At 42.3% G+C, this 17,159-nt stretch overlaps 1 protein-coding gene across 2 annotated transcripts in view; it reads right to left on the reverse strand.

The window, feature by feature from the left end:
• The window catches only part of TTC7B (tetratricopeptide repeat domain 7B), a gene marked incomplete at both ends in the record, with an annotated part of 122,961 nt that extends 112,049 nt beyond the window's left edge, over nucleotides 1–10,912 (reverse strand). For both annotated transcript variants that reach the window (XM_079536814.1, XM_079536813.1), the window contains one exon: nucleotides 10,792–10,912. In XM_079536814.1, coding sequence (XP_079392940.1) covers nucleotides 10,792–10,912 — 121 coding nt within the window. The remainder of the gene's footprint in view (nucleotides 1–10,791) is intronic.
• Nucleotides 10,913–17,159: the final 6,247 nt, after the last annotated feature.

Consider the following 17,159-nt stretch of genomic DNA (forward strand, 5'->3'; position numbering starts at 1 on the left):
TCCAATATAATGAATCAATCTGCTACCTGTTGTTTTACTGGGTAGTAAGTAACTGCTTTGTTAAACTATTGCTTCTCCTGTGGTAGTTCACTAGTCTTAGATTAAAAAAAAACAAACAACGTTATCTAGGCCACACAACTACTATTTTTGTGTCTTCTAAACTGTTCTTAATATTCATGCAGAAAACATAAAATTTAGAAGGACACAATAATTATTTTACTTCAGTTGTATTTTCAATAGGACAAGGAAGTGCCCCTTGCAATTGCCAACCCCCTCTGGCAGAGGTCATCAGTAGCCCAGCTCCTGGTATCAAGGCTCTTTGCACACAACCTTCCTCCACACCTCAACATCTGCAGTGAACTGCTGTGGAACACCAGCAAGATCCACAATCCTGTGCTAACAAAAATAGTTACACCTTACAGAGCTCAACATCTAAAGCCAGATAGAGCATGGGGCAGGAAACAACCAAGAATGAGTGTTTTCTTTTTTAGATGCCAAATGATCACAGTTTAAAAGAAGTATTTTTAGTATCGTTTCACCCTCTTCTAAACTATGCAGCTGCAAGAAAAATGCGCAGAATTAAGATAAAATCTCTTACTACAAAGATTTAAGCAAAGAGGCTCAAACTCAAACCCTGAGGATATGAATTTGAATAGAAGGTATTTAGGAATAGAAAACAGAGCAAACTAGCTACAGAATCTGAGGTGACCAGCCAAGCAGGAATTAATCTTTCCTTGTAAGTAAGCAGATAACAAATCTAAAGCATATTGCATCATTTCACCTTCTTCCCAACAAAATCTCCAATGTCTCAGGTGACATATTTCAGACTCTTAAACAGAATAATTAATTATCTGAATGTGTTGAAATTGAAAGATCACCATTATCATTAGTTGAAAACACCGAAATAGGGGAGATAACTAGATGAAGTGGAGAGTTGTCGAAACAGAGCAAGAAAGAAGAGGGGGAGAACACCACCTCAACTCTTCACTCCAGAATGCCAAAAATGGGAAAAAAGAAAAAGAAAAAAAAAAAAGTAGGTGAATAAGGCACCAAAGGGGTAATGAGAACATGTGCGAGATTTCCAGCTTTCTCTGAGCAAAGTTTCTGTAAGAACAGCTGAAGAAAAATCTCATGACATCTCAGAGTATGTTTATTAAGTAGATCACTCTGAAATGGAGCTTTCTTCCAAAGAGGAGGATCTGGAAATGTTGGATCCAGAGCTGATTTCATGTTCACCTAGCAGAAGTGGCATAAAACTCATGTTTCTGAATACAATTGACCATACACTTAAAGACATTTGTTTTGTTTGTGACCTATGTAGCCCATAAAGAGCAATGGCCGTACCTGACAAGGAATGTTAGCAAGTCTCACGTACCCATACAGGTAACTCTAACCAGCAGTTACATACATTAAACTGAATGCTAAATGTTGCATTTATATGAAGGTTTACATTAAAGAAAATGTATGTAAAATAACATGTAGACACAAATGTGCTACTTCATCACTGAATCTTAGGTAGTAAGGATTCACAGAACCATCAGATGACTGAGGAGGGAAGGGGCCTCTGGAGGTTATACTGGCTAACTGCAGCTGATCCAAAGCAGAATCCAGTGGGATCTCATCTGGTCAGCCTTACACACATGGAAACCAGAAGCACAATATACACTGTCAGCTGTTCAAAGACATTTAATTCTATGCATTAGCACCTTTCATTATACACGGTAACTCATTCCTCTGACTCTAAAGCACAGGGAGAATGGAACCCTTCTACTGTGCTGTTCTGTAGCATCTATGCAATTATCCTCTTTGACATCCCAAACTTGAAGAAAAATATCACAGAATCCTAGAGTATTTGTACATACACTTACAAATTAAGCAAGTTTTCTCCTATAGCAACACTACCACAAACACGAGGGCATACATTAGAAAAACTTCAACAATTTCAAACTACGTTATTTTTCTGCCATTTAAAAAAGAATTCTGGGTCTCAGGTTTTGTGAAGTATTAAGATTATCAGAATAGTAAATATCAAACCAGGACAACCACAATTCATCATCTAGATTATTGATACGTGTGGAATACTTAAATTAAACTTGGCCCATTCAATCAAGTGCAACACAAAGCTAAGACTCATAGAATCAGGAATCACAAAGTTTGGAAAAGACCTCTAAGATCATCTAGTCCAACTGTCCAGCTACCACCAATATTTCCCAACTAAAACACGTTCCTCAGTACAACAGATACTCTTTCCTTAAACACCCCTAGGTTCAATGACTCCACCACCTCTCTGCGCAGCTATTGCTGCTCCTATTGCTGTTACCTGGAGGATGAGGCCAACCCCCACCTCGCCACAACCTCCTTTCAGGGAGTTGTAGAGTGATAAGGCCTCCCCCAAGCCTCATCTTCTGCAGATTGAACAATTCCAGTTCCCTCAGCCGTTCCCTAAGGCTCCAGACCCAGCACAGCTTCACTGCCCTTCTGTAAACACACTCCAGAGAAGAAGAAAAGATAACATAGGTTGTATCCAAGATGTGGGAGCAAGAAGTATGGCAAGCAGGACTTTCACCATCATGATTATGATCTTTGTGTGTTTAACTGAGAAAAGAAAGTATGTGTCTGTATTTGATTGCAGATTTTCTTCTAGGAATCATACCAAGGGAAAATGATTTAAAAAATAGCTTTTTCCTACTTATATTTAGTTTAGCTTACAAAGGCAATCAAAGAAGGACTTGGAAAACAGGAAAAGCATATATCGTGGCAGATAGAAATTCTTTTTCATCTTGCTTCTTGTCATATTTTGTCTTAAAGGAGAAGCCACTTTTCCTGTTGCTCCTAAGCAGGAGAAGACCCTTGGGAATACTTAAATGGACAGCAAAACCAGACCACGTCACAGTGGCAGAGTCCCTTCATCCATGCTCTACAAAACAGCTACATGGCAGCAAATCTGAGATGACAACAACATAATTCAGCTTCTGTTCTCTCAAGTCAAGGAAAAAAAGTAGCTGACAAAAAAGAAGAATGAAAAGATAGAGGAGATCCTGACTCTACCCAGCTTTGCATCCATCAAGCCCATTTCCTTACTCCTAAACCTCATCAGTTAGGGATCTTGCTTCTTCAGTGCCTGGCCATCTCTCCATGTTAGTCATGTTAGTTGCCAGGCCAGAAGTGGGGTGCTTTTCTTCCAGAGGTTGATCCAATGCCCAAAGCTCAGTCAAAAGCACAAAGATGAGCCTCTGCTACCCACTACAGGAGATGAGACAGTTCTTCACCACCTACCAGTGCCAGACAGCCACAGAAAGCAGCCTCATCTTGTCCTCTTTCCACCCCACATGGCCCATCAGGGAAGCTTCAATATTTGGAAGTTTATAACCTGTGCTTGTCACTATCAGAGATGCTTGTCTCAGATAAATAATTACAACTTTTAAGACAAAAAGCATCTTTTAGCAACTTTTTAAAATTCTGTCCACTGTTTTAAAGTTTTTTGTCTCTTTTTACTTCTCCCTCAATCTGGCTCTAAAACAAACCCCTTAAAGCCTTGATTAATGCAAAATATTTCTCCCCATTCTGGTAAAGAGACTTCCCTCTGATCAAGTGGAAGCTCTAACCCAGATAGCTGAGGCAGCTAGACAAACAGAACTAAGTGCAATTTCAGATTATAGGTAAAAAGACAACTCTTTAGTTACTTAAACAATCTTGCAAATACTGTCCCATGAAAGTCCTCTCTTATTTCCTCTTTTCTTTCAGTGCAGATGAAGACCTACCTTCATTATGAAAAACAACCCCCAAATATATGCTATAATCAAGTCCTGATCCTCTCTTTTGCGGACATACAAGCACACTGCTCAAAACTCTTCCTTTCCTTCATCACCTTTTACATGTTACGTAGCAGAAACATCAGCTGTGGAAGAGCAGCTGCCTCAAAACTAGAATTTTTGTTTAATCTCTGTTAACATGCCATATCTTCAGAATACTACAGTGGGTGACAAACTTAGTAACAACTGAGTGCTTAACGTAAAAGCTTTCTTCCTGCTACAGTATCACAGATTTTATGGATTTTGTAATTCAAATATCATTAGCAGGCTGGGAACCTGCAGAAACTCTTGCAGCATGTCCTGAAGCAAGAGAGTAACTGATAACATCTCTAATCAGAGTAGCTTACTGTCACAGGTGTGCTGACAGAAAAAAAAGACAAAAAGTCAACAGCAAAAACTAATGATTAAAGGTTTTGCCACCAACAGATGTTGCGCCACCAGACAGACATCCTCCAATTCACAGACATCCTGCCACACTGCTTTTTATCTGGTTGTTGTATCCAATCGCTCCTGATTAAATCACCAATTAAATAGTGTTCAATGCAGACAAAACTGCAGAGAATGTTACCATTGAATTTTTAAATCTGCTTACATACAAGACAGATATGGGGGATGGAGGAACAGCCCAGATTTGGCACGGTTAAGGATCTTCTGACCCACTTTCTACCACCACACACATAAATTTCAAATAGAAGTGGTGTTGACGACCAAGAGTTTCTGCTAATATACTTATTTTTCTATTGAAAAGTTAAGCTAAACTTTAACCCTTGAGGTTAACTGAAAGGCATCTGTGGCAGCTTTAACACACAGAGTCAAGCTTTCTTATAACTTTTAAAGAAACAGCGTACCTAACCCAAGGCTAGTAGTGATAAAGGATGTTTCTCAAACAGTTACATGTGTAATACACGTAATTTCTTACAGATCAACACAAATGGCAACTAGCTCTGAATACCCAGCAGCGTCAAGTTGACTCCGTTCAGACCAATTTTGCACTTCCACACAATGGAAAGACCACTGGCAGTGCAGTGGTCAAGAGGAAAACCTCTCCCTCTGCTCAGCCCGTTGCTGGCTGCGGCTGCCGTCCTTTTCCACCTGCTGCTACCCTCGGCAGGCCCCCAGAGGTGGCTCAGCTCAAGCAGCCAGGAGCTAAACCAGACCAGGGCAGATGGCTTTCTGCTGGCCCAGCACAGTAAGTGCCACCTCTGCTGTTCTCCAACACAAGGGAGAGACACAAACACGTAAGAGGAGAAACTGCACCCGGAAGGTGCAAAGCAGGAAGAACTCCTCCAGCAGCAGCAGTAAGGTGTTAGACCAGCTTGGCTACTTGTGAAATCGGGCTGCCTAGGCCAGCACTTTCTATTCCAGATGATAAGCCGTTTGGAATACAAGCAGCAGGTCTACATCATCACCCGTGCTGTTGTAACACCTCTGGCTATCTAAAGAAACAAAGCTGTCTGTCAAAAATAAGGCAACACATCCAAGTGCTGCCACATTTACTCTTCATTCAGAAAAATGTGTGTCCTTAGAATGTTTGTTCTGTAAATACAGCAGAGAATACAAGAGGAGTGCATTGTGTGGGAAAGCAGAAGGCATGTCACACTGCGCTCTGCAAGCTTCTCCGTGAGAGGCGCAGACCTCTTCAGAAAGCTTTGCATGCATAAACTGCTTTCAAACTGTATGTACAAAACACACAAACAAATTTGATAAACACCTACGTAGGGCAAGAGTCCTAAGAGGTTTAGAAAACCCTGGGTTACTGTGAGGATAAGCTTTAAACATATATCTGAGGTCTTACATTTTACAAGAGAGCAAAACAAATGAAAACTGGTAAGATGTTTCTACTGTTAGTTCTTATTTGGATCTTAGATCTAGAAGGAAAAAGCACAGAAAGTGACAAGCAAAGAATAAACAAGAAAAATACTTCTTGACCTTTGCTTTCAGTCACTCTACTCCTAACTCCTCTCTGCTCCCTTACTCTGCAAGCCTAAAGGGGAAGAAAGACAAACGACAGAAACAAGCTGCCAAGAACAAAAGGTAGAGAAAAAAAAAACAAACAAACCAAAGAAAATGGAGGAGTAAGATAGTAAATTCAACAGCAAGCAAGCAAGCAGCACATTAAAAGGTTGGTGTATTTCCATCAGGAAACTTGTAGCTATAGGTAATGTTCTATTTTCATGGCAATGTCACAATGCTCTTGATAGCATATAGATCAACAAACTCCTGGGGCATGCTCTCTCCCACTACAGAAATGCAGCATTTTGCATCAGTGAAGGTTTCTGCAGATGGACATCACTCTCCCTCACTTGAACGTCATAAATTCACCTCCTCGGCGCCTTTTTAGATACAGATCTCACTGAACTTGAGCAAGGTCACGTTCTGACTGCTGCAACACTACACGGCCGGAAGCACTGCTGCTCATTCACAGATTATTTATTTCATCCATTCAGCTTGCCTCTGAACCGACCCAAGGTTTCCTCACTGCTTTTTCAAAGGAAGGAAAGCAAATATTTGAGCACTGATGTTCTGAGAACACCCTGAGCAGCTGCAGCCTTCATGTAGATGCCCATCGCAGCCACTTCCCTTCAGATGCGACTGTTTCATCACATATTTGTGACTTAAAGCAGCTTGGAAATGTGACCACCAATTTCCAAAATTAACATTTGAACTCCAGCACATCCCAGGCAATCTGAAAACCCCAATTCCCAGAACCATGAAGGTCACAGCAATTTCACTAAAAATACTGCACAAGTTAACCCCCCCCCCCCCCCAAAAAAACCCAAAAAACCAAAACAAACAAAAACAAGTCCTCATCAACATGAATTCTGCAATAAAATACACCTGTAAGATCAACACGTTGCACTGAATTTACTGAAAAAGAATCATCACTGGTATTTAATAAATCTTATTTCCCAATATCTGAGAACAGCAAGTTTAAAGATCTCTTAAAAAATAAGTTTTTCAATTAAAAAAAAAAAAAAAAAAAGTCCCTTCCAGCATACTGCACTTCATGCATACAATCGAGGTTTTGATGCCAATCAAATTTAGCAAGACAAAGTTGTGCATGTTTCTCCTATATGCTAAGGCCTCTATTTAATAAGTAGCTCGTTCAGATTGGTCTCAAATAGAAAAGATGTGCATAGCTGATGCCTTCCAATTGTGGGCACATTTTAAAATACATTCTGAATAATATGAGGTGTTCAACATGTACTATTTTGTTTACTCCAATAACCTGAGAACAAGCAATTGCATACTTGGAGCTTTTGCTAACTCTCAGCATAGCACTTCACCACCATCCTGTTTATTTGCTACGGCAGGCAAAACTCAACAAAGTTTAGGTCACTTTCTTAGAAAGACCTTTTTCTTTTTTCCACTTAGTTAAACTACTGGGGAACACACACAAAGCTTCCTTAGTGAAAACTACTTTCAGTTTTATTTCTAGCAACTTGGGGTTTGTTTCCATTCCATTCAATAAGTCACATTCAGGATGCGGACTTCGAAGACAGGCATCTTTGATACAACCAAGCAGCCCACAGCCAGCCCACTGCCTCACCTCTGTCAGCTTGAGAGCAGCACAGTGATTTCTATGGCAGCTGCTGCAAGCTTTATAAATCCCTTTACATGGGGTGGGGGTGGCAAGGTGCTGGCAGCACAGGGACTGCAGGGATGGCCCCTGTGGGAGGAGGCCAGACACAGCTGGGACCAGTGGACCCGCTGCAGGACAAGCTGGCAGCATCTCTGGGAAAATGTACTCAGGAAGAGCAAAAAAAAACAAACACCAAAAACAACCAACAAGTAAACCAACAAAGACAAGGGAACAGAAAGAGCAAGAATCAGCAGAGGGAACACCAAGGTCACAGTAGGAGGAGGTATTCCAGGTGCCAGAGTAGATGTCACTGCAGCTCAGCCAGAACATGGAGCAGGAAGATGTGCCCCAAAGGGCTGCAGTCTGTGGGAAGCCCCAGCTGAAGCAGATGCTTCCCTGAAGGGCTCTGCCTGCACCTGGGCAAAGAAGAAATATGGGAAGGAAGAGCAGAGAGGAACTGCCCCCACCAACTGTGCTGAGCCTGGGAAAAGGCAGGAGGAAAAGTTTTCTTACAGGGTCTGAGTTTCTGTTTATCACTGACGAATCTATTTTAACCAACAAATTAATTTTCCCCAAATCAAGACTGTTTTGCCCACAGTAGAAATTCGTACGCAACATCCTTATCTTTTTCCATTTATCCTATGGTCTGCCTCAGCTCCCCTAAGGAAGGGAGCTGCACAGATGCTGGGTGGGTGCCTGCTGTCAGCCAGGGAGAACCCACCTCAACTCACAGTTCTGCCTGACCTTTCCTGAGTGTGCTGATGAAGCAAGAGCTCAGACAGATTTGTGTTACACAGCATGAGCGTTATTACTGCTGCTGAGTCCCAGACCAGATGAGGAGAAATGTAGTACAAACTGGCTCCGTGCCCAACAATTCTGAGTGAGGTTAAAGACTTTTCTTTCATCTATTTATCCTTGTGTAAAACCAATGCTAGTCACAGAGCATTTTCTACGATCCAAGCTGCAACTATTACTTACGGAATACCAAAGGCAGTGATGACTCCATTAACATTTATCTTCCTTGTTTATCAGAAAGCTCTCTGAAAGTTTATAAAGCCTTTCAGAATTAATCCAGGTACAAAAAATAGTTCCAGTAAGTGCCATTTTTGTGCAACTGAATTCCTACATAAGCTGTCATTTACATTTGAACCACTGGCTTCGAACCCCCAGTTTTAAGAGGAGATAAGAGCTATTGGTAGCACAGAGCAGAACCACCAAAGCAATAATTAAGCCCACTCAAAATACTGCACCACACTTCTCCACAACAATGCCTAATGCATACACACAAGCTTCACCCTGGGAGCTGCCACGGTTATTTCTTCCTTAATAGGTTGCAGGCTTCAAGAGGGCTTGATACGGGAAAAACACTGAGCCCATGTGAGACAGTCCAAATAATAATGTGGTCTAGTCACATTTCTGTCCAGTTCTCTCACCCACAAATGGTCAGTTTCCAAACGGGAGGAGTAAAGAATTAACAGACTACTCTGTTGAAACAGCATAGGAAGAAAGGGATTATAAGACAGCTTCCCCAAAAGATCCTTCCCCTCTGTGTCCAACAGCAGTCAGCACTGCTCCCAGAAATACTCACAGCCCATTCAAATGCTCCAGCATCCCAAAGCTTGTTCACAACCTTCTTACAGCAAACTGTTTTATGTTTATCTTCTGCTACCAGGCCGCAGCTGATTTGCAAAACTGAGCGTTGCTGCAGGAGTAAGTGAAGTTCTCAGGATGTGCATCAAAACATCTTTCAGTTCGTGCATCTCCACAGGTGGAACAGAGGCCCTGCCTCTCTCTAGTGTCTCCAGCTGATAACTTTGGCCTTCAGCCTATTAGCTACACCCAGACCCAGCCCATAGACCTGCAGATTTAGATACCCTCAACAGCAAAGGCACATACTTCATTAAATTCTTTTCATTAAATACTCTTTCTGCCTTACTCCATTAGAAGAGGAGCATTGTTATCACTTAACTTACCATGGGCATTCCTCTCATTTAACTAGAATTTGGAAGCCTTGGATATTGATACAATCATTTCTATGCTACCAGAAAGAGAGGAAATACACAGATGATACTTTCGTATGTTTTAAATACCAGAAAATGCTCTAATCCTACGTACTTTAACTGGTTCAGAATCTGGAAGGTACCATAACAAGATACTCACTGAAGTGTACAGTAATTTCATCTTCTCTGATGTGCTTCTGCTGAGTAAGAAGCACTCAGGTCAGATAAACTGAAAACTGCCAGTGATATCCTCTGCCCATCTGTCCCTACCTGTCTGAGATATCTTCATGTGTCTTAAACCGGAGATGCTCTTCTCATCCAGGCAGCCAATAAGCACATCTTTACTTGAACCAATCTGTAAGTAGTCCACACAACTGAACAACGCACATTCTTAAACTAAACATAACACCTTTCACTTCATGCTTATTTTTAACCAGTATAATACTATTGTGTTTCAGGATCATCACTCAGTTGTTTCTAAGGCCAACGTACGTAAGTCCATCTACTCGCAATCCATCAGCCTTAAATTCTCTCTCCTCCCTTTTATTTTGATTCAAGTTTCTGCTTTTCAATCCACATTTCCACAGACCCAAACCACACCGCTTTCCCTCTGCCTGCACACATGAATGAAGCCCCTGCAGCCGCCCACGATGCCTCCAGCTCTTAGCCCACCGTCTCTCCTGTTAGCAGCACTGCAGCCACACTAGGATCTGTCTCCCCAGAACCGACTTCTCCCTAAAAACATCCTCAGGCCCAACACCCTCAGCCGAGTGAGCTCAGATGCCATCATCCCCACGTCTTTTCCGAAGCACAGAACGAAACAAGCTCAGAACTGCAGCCAAAGAGAAGAACATCTCCCAGTTCGCTATCCATTCCCACACCTCCGAAGGAAAAGCAGCTTTTCACCTCCTTTATCCGAGCATTTAAAAGCGATGTATGTATACAAAACAAAGGACCAAGCAAGTCATTCATAGTTTTTAACGAGAAACAAAACGAAGGGGCACCGCACTGCCGAGGCTTTGCTATTTAGCGCGGGAGCGGAACCCTCCGTAAGACGCGCTACTTACGGCCACGCACAGCAGCGCAGGAATCACAGGTAGAAGGGCACGCGGGGCGTCACGCACACCGGCAACATGTGCGCCCGCAGCCCGCACGCCTAGCGCGGATCCCGCCGCTGGGAACCGGATGGCCACGCCGCCAGCACGACCGACGGTGGAGGGCGGCTCTCGTAGCACCCGCCGCCGGCCCCGAGCCCCGCCGCTCCCCGGTACCCGCAGGCCCCACGCCGGCTGCACCTGCCGAACCCGGCGCCGGCGTCCCCGCCGCGGGCCCTCCGCCGCGGCCTGCCGCCCCGCTCCGCCCGGCCCTGCCCGCCCGCCGCCGCCCGGCCCCGCACCGTTAGCGATGAGCTTGGCCGAGAGCTGCTTGACAAGCTCGGGGATCCGCTCCCACTGGCACTCCGAGCGGCACCGCTCGATCTCCGTCTCCAGCCGCGAGCCCGCCTTCTTGGTGGCCATGGCCGGACCGATGGGTCCCGGCGGGGAAGGGGCCGCGGCGGCGGGAGCGGGCGGGAAGGAGGAGGCGGCGGAGGCGGGGAAAGGACGGCGGCGGCACCGGGCGCCTGTGCGCCGGGAGCGGCGGAACTCGAGGGCCGCGGCCGGCGCCGCGCTCCTCGCCGGCGGCGCCACCTGCCGGCGGCAGCGGGAATAGAGCCGGGCCCCGCCTCGCAGCTCCCGCGCGGGGCCGCGGCCTCAGGAGGCGGCCGGGGCCGGCGGAGCGCGCTGCGGGCGGACGCGGGCCGGGCGCCATGACAGCCCGGGGAACGGAGGCCGGGCACGCGTGGGGAAAAGGGGGGACCCGGCGGTCTCACCTGTTCACCTACTACTGTACGCGAACACACACCGCTCCCGTTTCCTAGGCTGTTCCATAATACATAGATCAATTTTTGTCTTGAATGGTCCTCCCTACCTCGCAATTTCTCATCTGTCTACCTCAGGGCCTTGGAAGATATGTTAGTCACTTCCATGCAGACACTGCTCGCTCCACTCTCTGGCTGTTTCAGGTGCTTGATCCATGCCTTCACACCCAGTTACACAGAGGCGGACCTCAGCCCAGCCTCCCCGAGTGGCTGCTCACCTCTTCAAGCCCAAAAAGCAGGGGGTAGAGCAGCACACGCATAACAAAAGCCCGGACCACGTGCATGCTGTCCCCTACTTTCTAACAGAAGGAATGCATTGCAGCATCTGAGTGGAACCAAAACAACCGCAAACCAAGTTGAATAAATACCATGCATCTGCATCAAATGTTACCTCACCTACGGGACACAGCAGTTCTGTAGACTTACACAGACCTCAGAAGAACAGTCTCGACTGATTTGTACTGGAACATGCAGCAAAACCACAAAGACTGCACTGAAGATTATTCTTGCCAATTGTCATTTATATTTCCCAAAATAAGGATAGAGACCCCACTTTTAGAAGAACCAGTTACACAGGATGCAGGGCAATCTAAGGCACTAGGCACAACCAATTTAAATTATTTAGATGTCTCCACATCCAAGTGCAGACTTGTACAGTTTATTCTCTTTACCCACCAAAAGAAGCGCACGCATATGCATTCACCTCAGCCTGTGAGGACCGCTTACTGGCTCAGACATTCAAAGCACAGGCTGGGTGCAGTGCTGCTGTAAACACTGTATCGCTCTGGATCTAATGCATTTTAGACTTCAGAAACATCAAGATCATACATGAAACTCAAAGTCGAGCAAACTTCACACTGCTATTGTGAGAACAGGTCAACTCCTGTCCTTAATATTGTTTCCCAAACCCCACGAGTTATAATCTTCAAACTCTTGGGGAATAGTACCATCACCAGCCACCTTTATACAAATACTTCATCTAAATGTAAATGCAACTCACCTGTGGGCATTGGTAGAGCTGCTATCCACAAAGCAAAATTTCTGTAATATTCCCTCATTAGTGTGTGTGTCACAAATACTAGGAACAGGTGTTTGCTGGTTTTTGTTTGTTGTTTGTTTTTATCATCAGCTGAAAGACGACAGCTCTCAAAACTCTATGCCAGGTAGCAACAAATGCTCTTCTCGGTGTTTCGGCTAATTTACTTTTAACTCCCAGTGCTATTGAAAATGTAATAATAAAGAATTCAGATATTATCTGGCTTTTCCCCAAGTTGCTGTTACAGTACTTGCAGGCTTCATTTCAAATTCAAGCAGCATAGACTTCAAATTTAAAGAAGTGAAACAGAAACAAAGAATAGCAGAACACAACAGTGTTTAAGAAATAGAAGGGAGTACTGTTTAAGAAATAGAAAGGAGCAGAAAGAAGATTTAGTACTGCAACAGAAGCAAAAGGATAAGGATGTGATAGAACATTCCTTGTTGTAAGTGAGGTTTCAGGAGATCTAGAGGACATTGAACTAATCAGAAAATTGAGTTTTAATGGTCAAATGAAAGAATTAAATGAAAAATGAGGCAGCAAACGAATGACAGCTAGAAATCCCTGACACTGTACCTATTGGTTCTTTTAGGCATAAGAGGAGGAAAACCAACATTTTAGTTTTCCCAAAAAGCTGATTTGCTTATCATTCATATTTATTCATAACAATTTTAACACATTTTGTTTGCACTGATCACATCATTTCAGTAAAAGCTACCAGTGAAGGAATAGTATTAAAATATTTACATAACAGTTCAGACTTACTATCTCAGTGGTGACTGCTTATGAAGTGAGATATCTATGCAAAAGGATTAGAGTACCTTGAAATGTATTGGAAAAATTAGGAAATCTATTTTAACATTAGCAAAACTTTCACATACCTATGATGCTCTAAGATTCTGTTGTAGATGACCCACAACCACGTGCAATAGTGAATGTGGAATTAATAGTGTAGCAGTGATACAGGAAAAATAAAGTCTGATCCTCTATGTTCTTATCAACTATCATTTCTTTTTCCAACCAAGACAAAATGTTGATTTCTGAAAATGGCCAATTAATTAAGCTTCCAGTATGGACTGATGCACTTGCACATGTTAATAGACCTCAGGTACAGTGAGTTAGCTGGCTAGTTGGAAAAGATGGATAGAGATCTCATTTCTGAAAATTATGCAAATCATAATGCATGGCAATAAACAAAGTTATGCCAGTCAACCTCCTAGCCTCATGCTGCCCCCTTCTCACTCAGCCCCAAATCTCCTCCAATATAGGGCAATAGGAGAAATAATGCTCAATTGTGTTCAGTGCAATTACATTAGCTAGGTAGGGAGGAACAGTAACTTTCAGTCTACAGGAACACCTTAATATAAACTCTGATACTTGGGTAATCTGAAAATAAACCTAATAAAGAAGTTTTCTGCACTCCTATTCCATATAATACAAAAGTGCTGGTTGTTCAAACTGGTAAAAATCTAACAGAGAATAATGACTGGCATAAAACATTTCAATCTCTACCGTGATATTAATCTGTAACAAGGGATCAGAAAGCACTATCTGTATTTCTAAAGGTAATATATTCGAACAGAATGCTAGGAAACTACATTATCAGAAAAAAAATAAAAAAATCACAAGCAAACTTAGAAGATTACTGGGTTTATTCAAGATTGAGCTTTTGGCTTCTTATGCAAATATTATTCACTGCTGAAATAGCAGAGATGGAACCAAATCTCACCTTTGTTCTAATTAAAAAACATTCTAAATAATTAAAAAAAATCATAAAAACACTTCCATGACAGCTGTGCTGAATTCAGCTCACTGGTATGCAAGCCCTTGAGAGAACAGGCTAGCTGAAACTTAAAATCCATTTTGTGTCAAAGGCTATCAGTGCATAACGTCAAGTGTTGCTTTGCTATTACCAGAAACATTTAATACACAAGGTTACCTATTATTCACTACTGACCAGTTTTTCTTCTGAAGAGTTTGAAGCTGCTAATCAAAGTGCTGCTTATTAAAACAATTTTCTTCATATCAGAGTTCTTATAGCATACATCACAGAAATGATATTTTCAGGCAAACAGAATCACAGGGGTTGGATAGGGCCTCAAGAAATCATCCAGTCCAACCCGCCAGCTAAAGCAGGTTCCCTATGCAATAGGTGACATAAGTAGGCATCCAGATGGGTCTTGAATATCTCCATAGAAGGAGACTCCACAACCTCTCCGGGCAACCTGCTCCAGTGCTCCATCACCCTTACCATATAGAAGGTCTTCCACATGTTTGTATGGAACTTCCTATGTTCAAGTTTGAGGCCATTACTCCTTGTCCTATTGCTATGCAGCACGAGAAAAGCCTGGACTCATCCATTTGCCTCCCACCTCTCTTCAGATATTTATAAACGTTAATCAAATTCCCCACTGTCCCCCAGTCTTCTTTTCCCCAAGCTGAACATACCCAGGTTATTTAGTCCTTCCTTTCACAGGAGATGCTTCATGCCCCTAAACATCTTTGCAGCCCACCACTTGACTCTAGGAGATCCCTGGTTTTCGCACTGTGGAGCCCAGAACTGGACACAGTACTGTAAATGTGGCCTCACCAGGGCAGAGTAGAGGAGGCCTCAATCTGCTCACCTCGCTCTTTTTATTGCATCCCAGGAGTCCTTTGGCCTTCCTGCCCACCAGGGCACACTGCTGGCTCATGGCCAGCTTGCTGTCCACCAGAACACCCAAGTCCTTCTCAGCAAAGCTCCTCTCCAGCAGATCATTGCCTAACCTGTACTGATGCATGTGGTTATTTCTCCCCAGGTGCAAGATTGTACACTTACTCTTGCTGAACCTCGTCACGTTCCTCCCAGCCCAACTCTTCAGTCTATCCAAGTCTTGTTGAATGGCAGCACAGCTTTGTGGTGTATCAGCCTCTCCTCCCACCTTTGTAATATTAACAAACTTGCTGAGGGTGGACTTTATCCACCTTCATTCATCTCAGGTTATTGATGAAGATGTTGAACAAGACCAGACTCAGCATCAACCCCTGGAGAATGTAATGTAACAAAAGACAGTTCCTCTAATCTCCACAAAGCATATATGAAATTAAAAAGTCAACGTCAAAAAGGGAAGCCTTTCCTCAACAAAAGTCTTTATTTCACCAACATCTTATTTTTCACTCCAGATTAACATTTTAATTTGTTAAGATAATGAACATATTCTACTGCAAGTTATCGGAGTACAATTCAAATACTACTTGTATTTTAAAGAAAACTTATTCAACTCGTATGTAGATACCATTTTCTCAAGTGCAAAGTGCCATTTTTTTCCCCAGCTACCTAGTTTCACTAATAGCGTTATGCTAACTGCAGTTCTCCATGCCTACTGCAGCCAGTCATCTCCATGAAATTTAGTAAAGTCCCTATGAAAACTGTCGGAGAGAAAATATTTCATAGTGACACCTGGTTCCTTTCTGCGAGTATCAAACTGCAATTTAAAAGCTAAAGAATTAACAACATCCTCAAAACCAACAGTATGACTATATCCACAGCCACACGCAACTTGCCTTCCACTACACCTCATAGCAAGGAATGCAGTCGCACATACATGCTTGTAGCAAAATATTCCAACATTTCAAGGATTTTTATGAGAGTTTATTTTCTTAAAGGTAAAATAATTACATCTGCAAATGTACATAATTTTGTAAACCACAAAGCCCTTAATGCTGTTCAAAAGTTAAAGTCATACACAGATTCAGGAAAACTCAAAAATCTAGAACACGTTTTTTTCCCACTCCACAATAACTTTTGGTTTCATAGCTCACTGCTTTCAGATTTGTTACATAATGCGTTTTTCAATTATATATGCAATATGTTGTATATAATTGATACCTGAAAAGGAAAGCATGCCTTAACAATCAGATATATTTATTTTTCACAATTTTATGAAGTCAGTAGATTTTTTAGTATTTAATGAAAAACAATGCAGCAGTTATCAGCACTGACAGTCTGAATCTGAAGCTTAATGACTAACTGTGCTACAAAAGGTAAGAAGTCAGACTCCACAACATCTCCTTTCCACAGCCATTCATACTAAATGGAAATCAGCACTTGCAATGAAAGGGCAACAGCATAATTTAATAAGCAATATTTTAAAAATTACTCTTTACACAAATGTTTCATACTGTATTTTAAACCTGTCATAACATTTGTTATAAAATATCCTTTGAACAAACACATATTTACACACACAAGGAAAGATGAGAAACATGGCTTAAAAAAAAAAAGTACTTCACTATCAAAAGGCTTAATAAATGTTTTTTAATCCAAGTTTAATTACTTACTCCACAAACATGTTATTAGAGTTACATCATTACACTGCCAATAAAGTTCTATTCCAAACACTCAGTGACTAACATGAAGCAGAATGGGAACAAACTTAGCTTTTTCCTCAAATTTATTGTGCCAATATGAAACTTTCCAGCCTTTGTGACAGGTCTGAGGATTTAAAAGGCATGCTTTAGCTACTTCCAAGTTCAGGGAAAGGCCAGGTAAGGTCTAAACATAGCTTTAAACATAAAGATGTTTTCCTATTCTTTTGACTCACTTATGCAAGAAATGGCCAGAATAAAAGTACATTGAATTAAATAAATGTGATTTTAGAAAAAAGCTAACCTTGTTAGACTTCGGTTACCTCATTGCTTTTCAGTTAATTTTGTTCTATCCAGCACAGAAAATACACCCCATACTATTTTAAGCTATTTATTCAAGTAAAAAAATAAGGTACATACTACATTTTAAGAAACTAGGAGACTGTATTTCAGTAAATATGAA

Source organism: Tetrao urogallus (assembly GCF_951394365.1).
Source record: "Tetrao urogallus genome assembly, chromosome: 6".
Classification (NCBI taxonomy): domain Eukaryota; kingdom Metazoa; phylum Chordata; class Aves; order Galliformes; family Phasianidae; genus Tetrao; species Tetrao urogallus.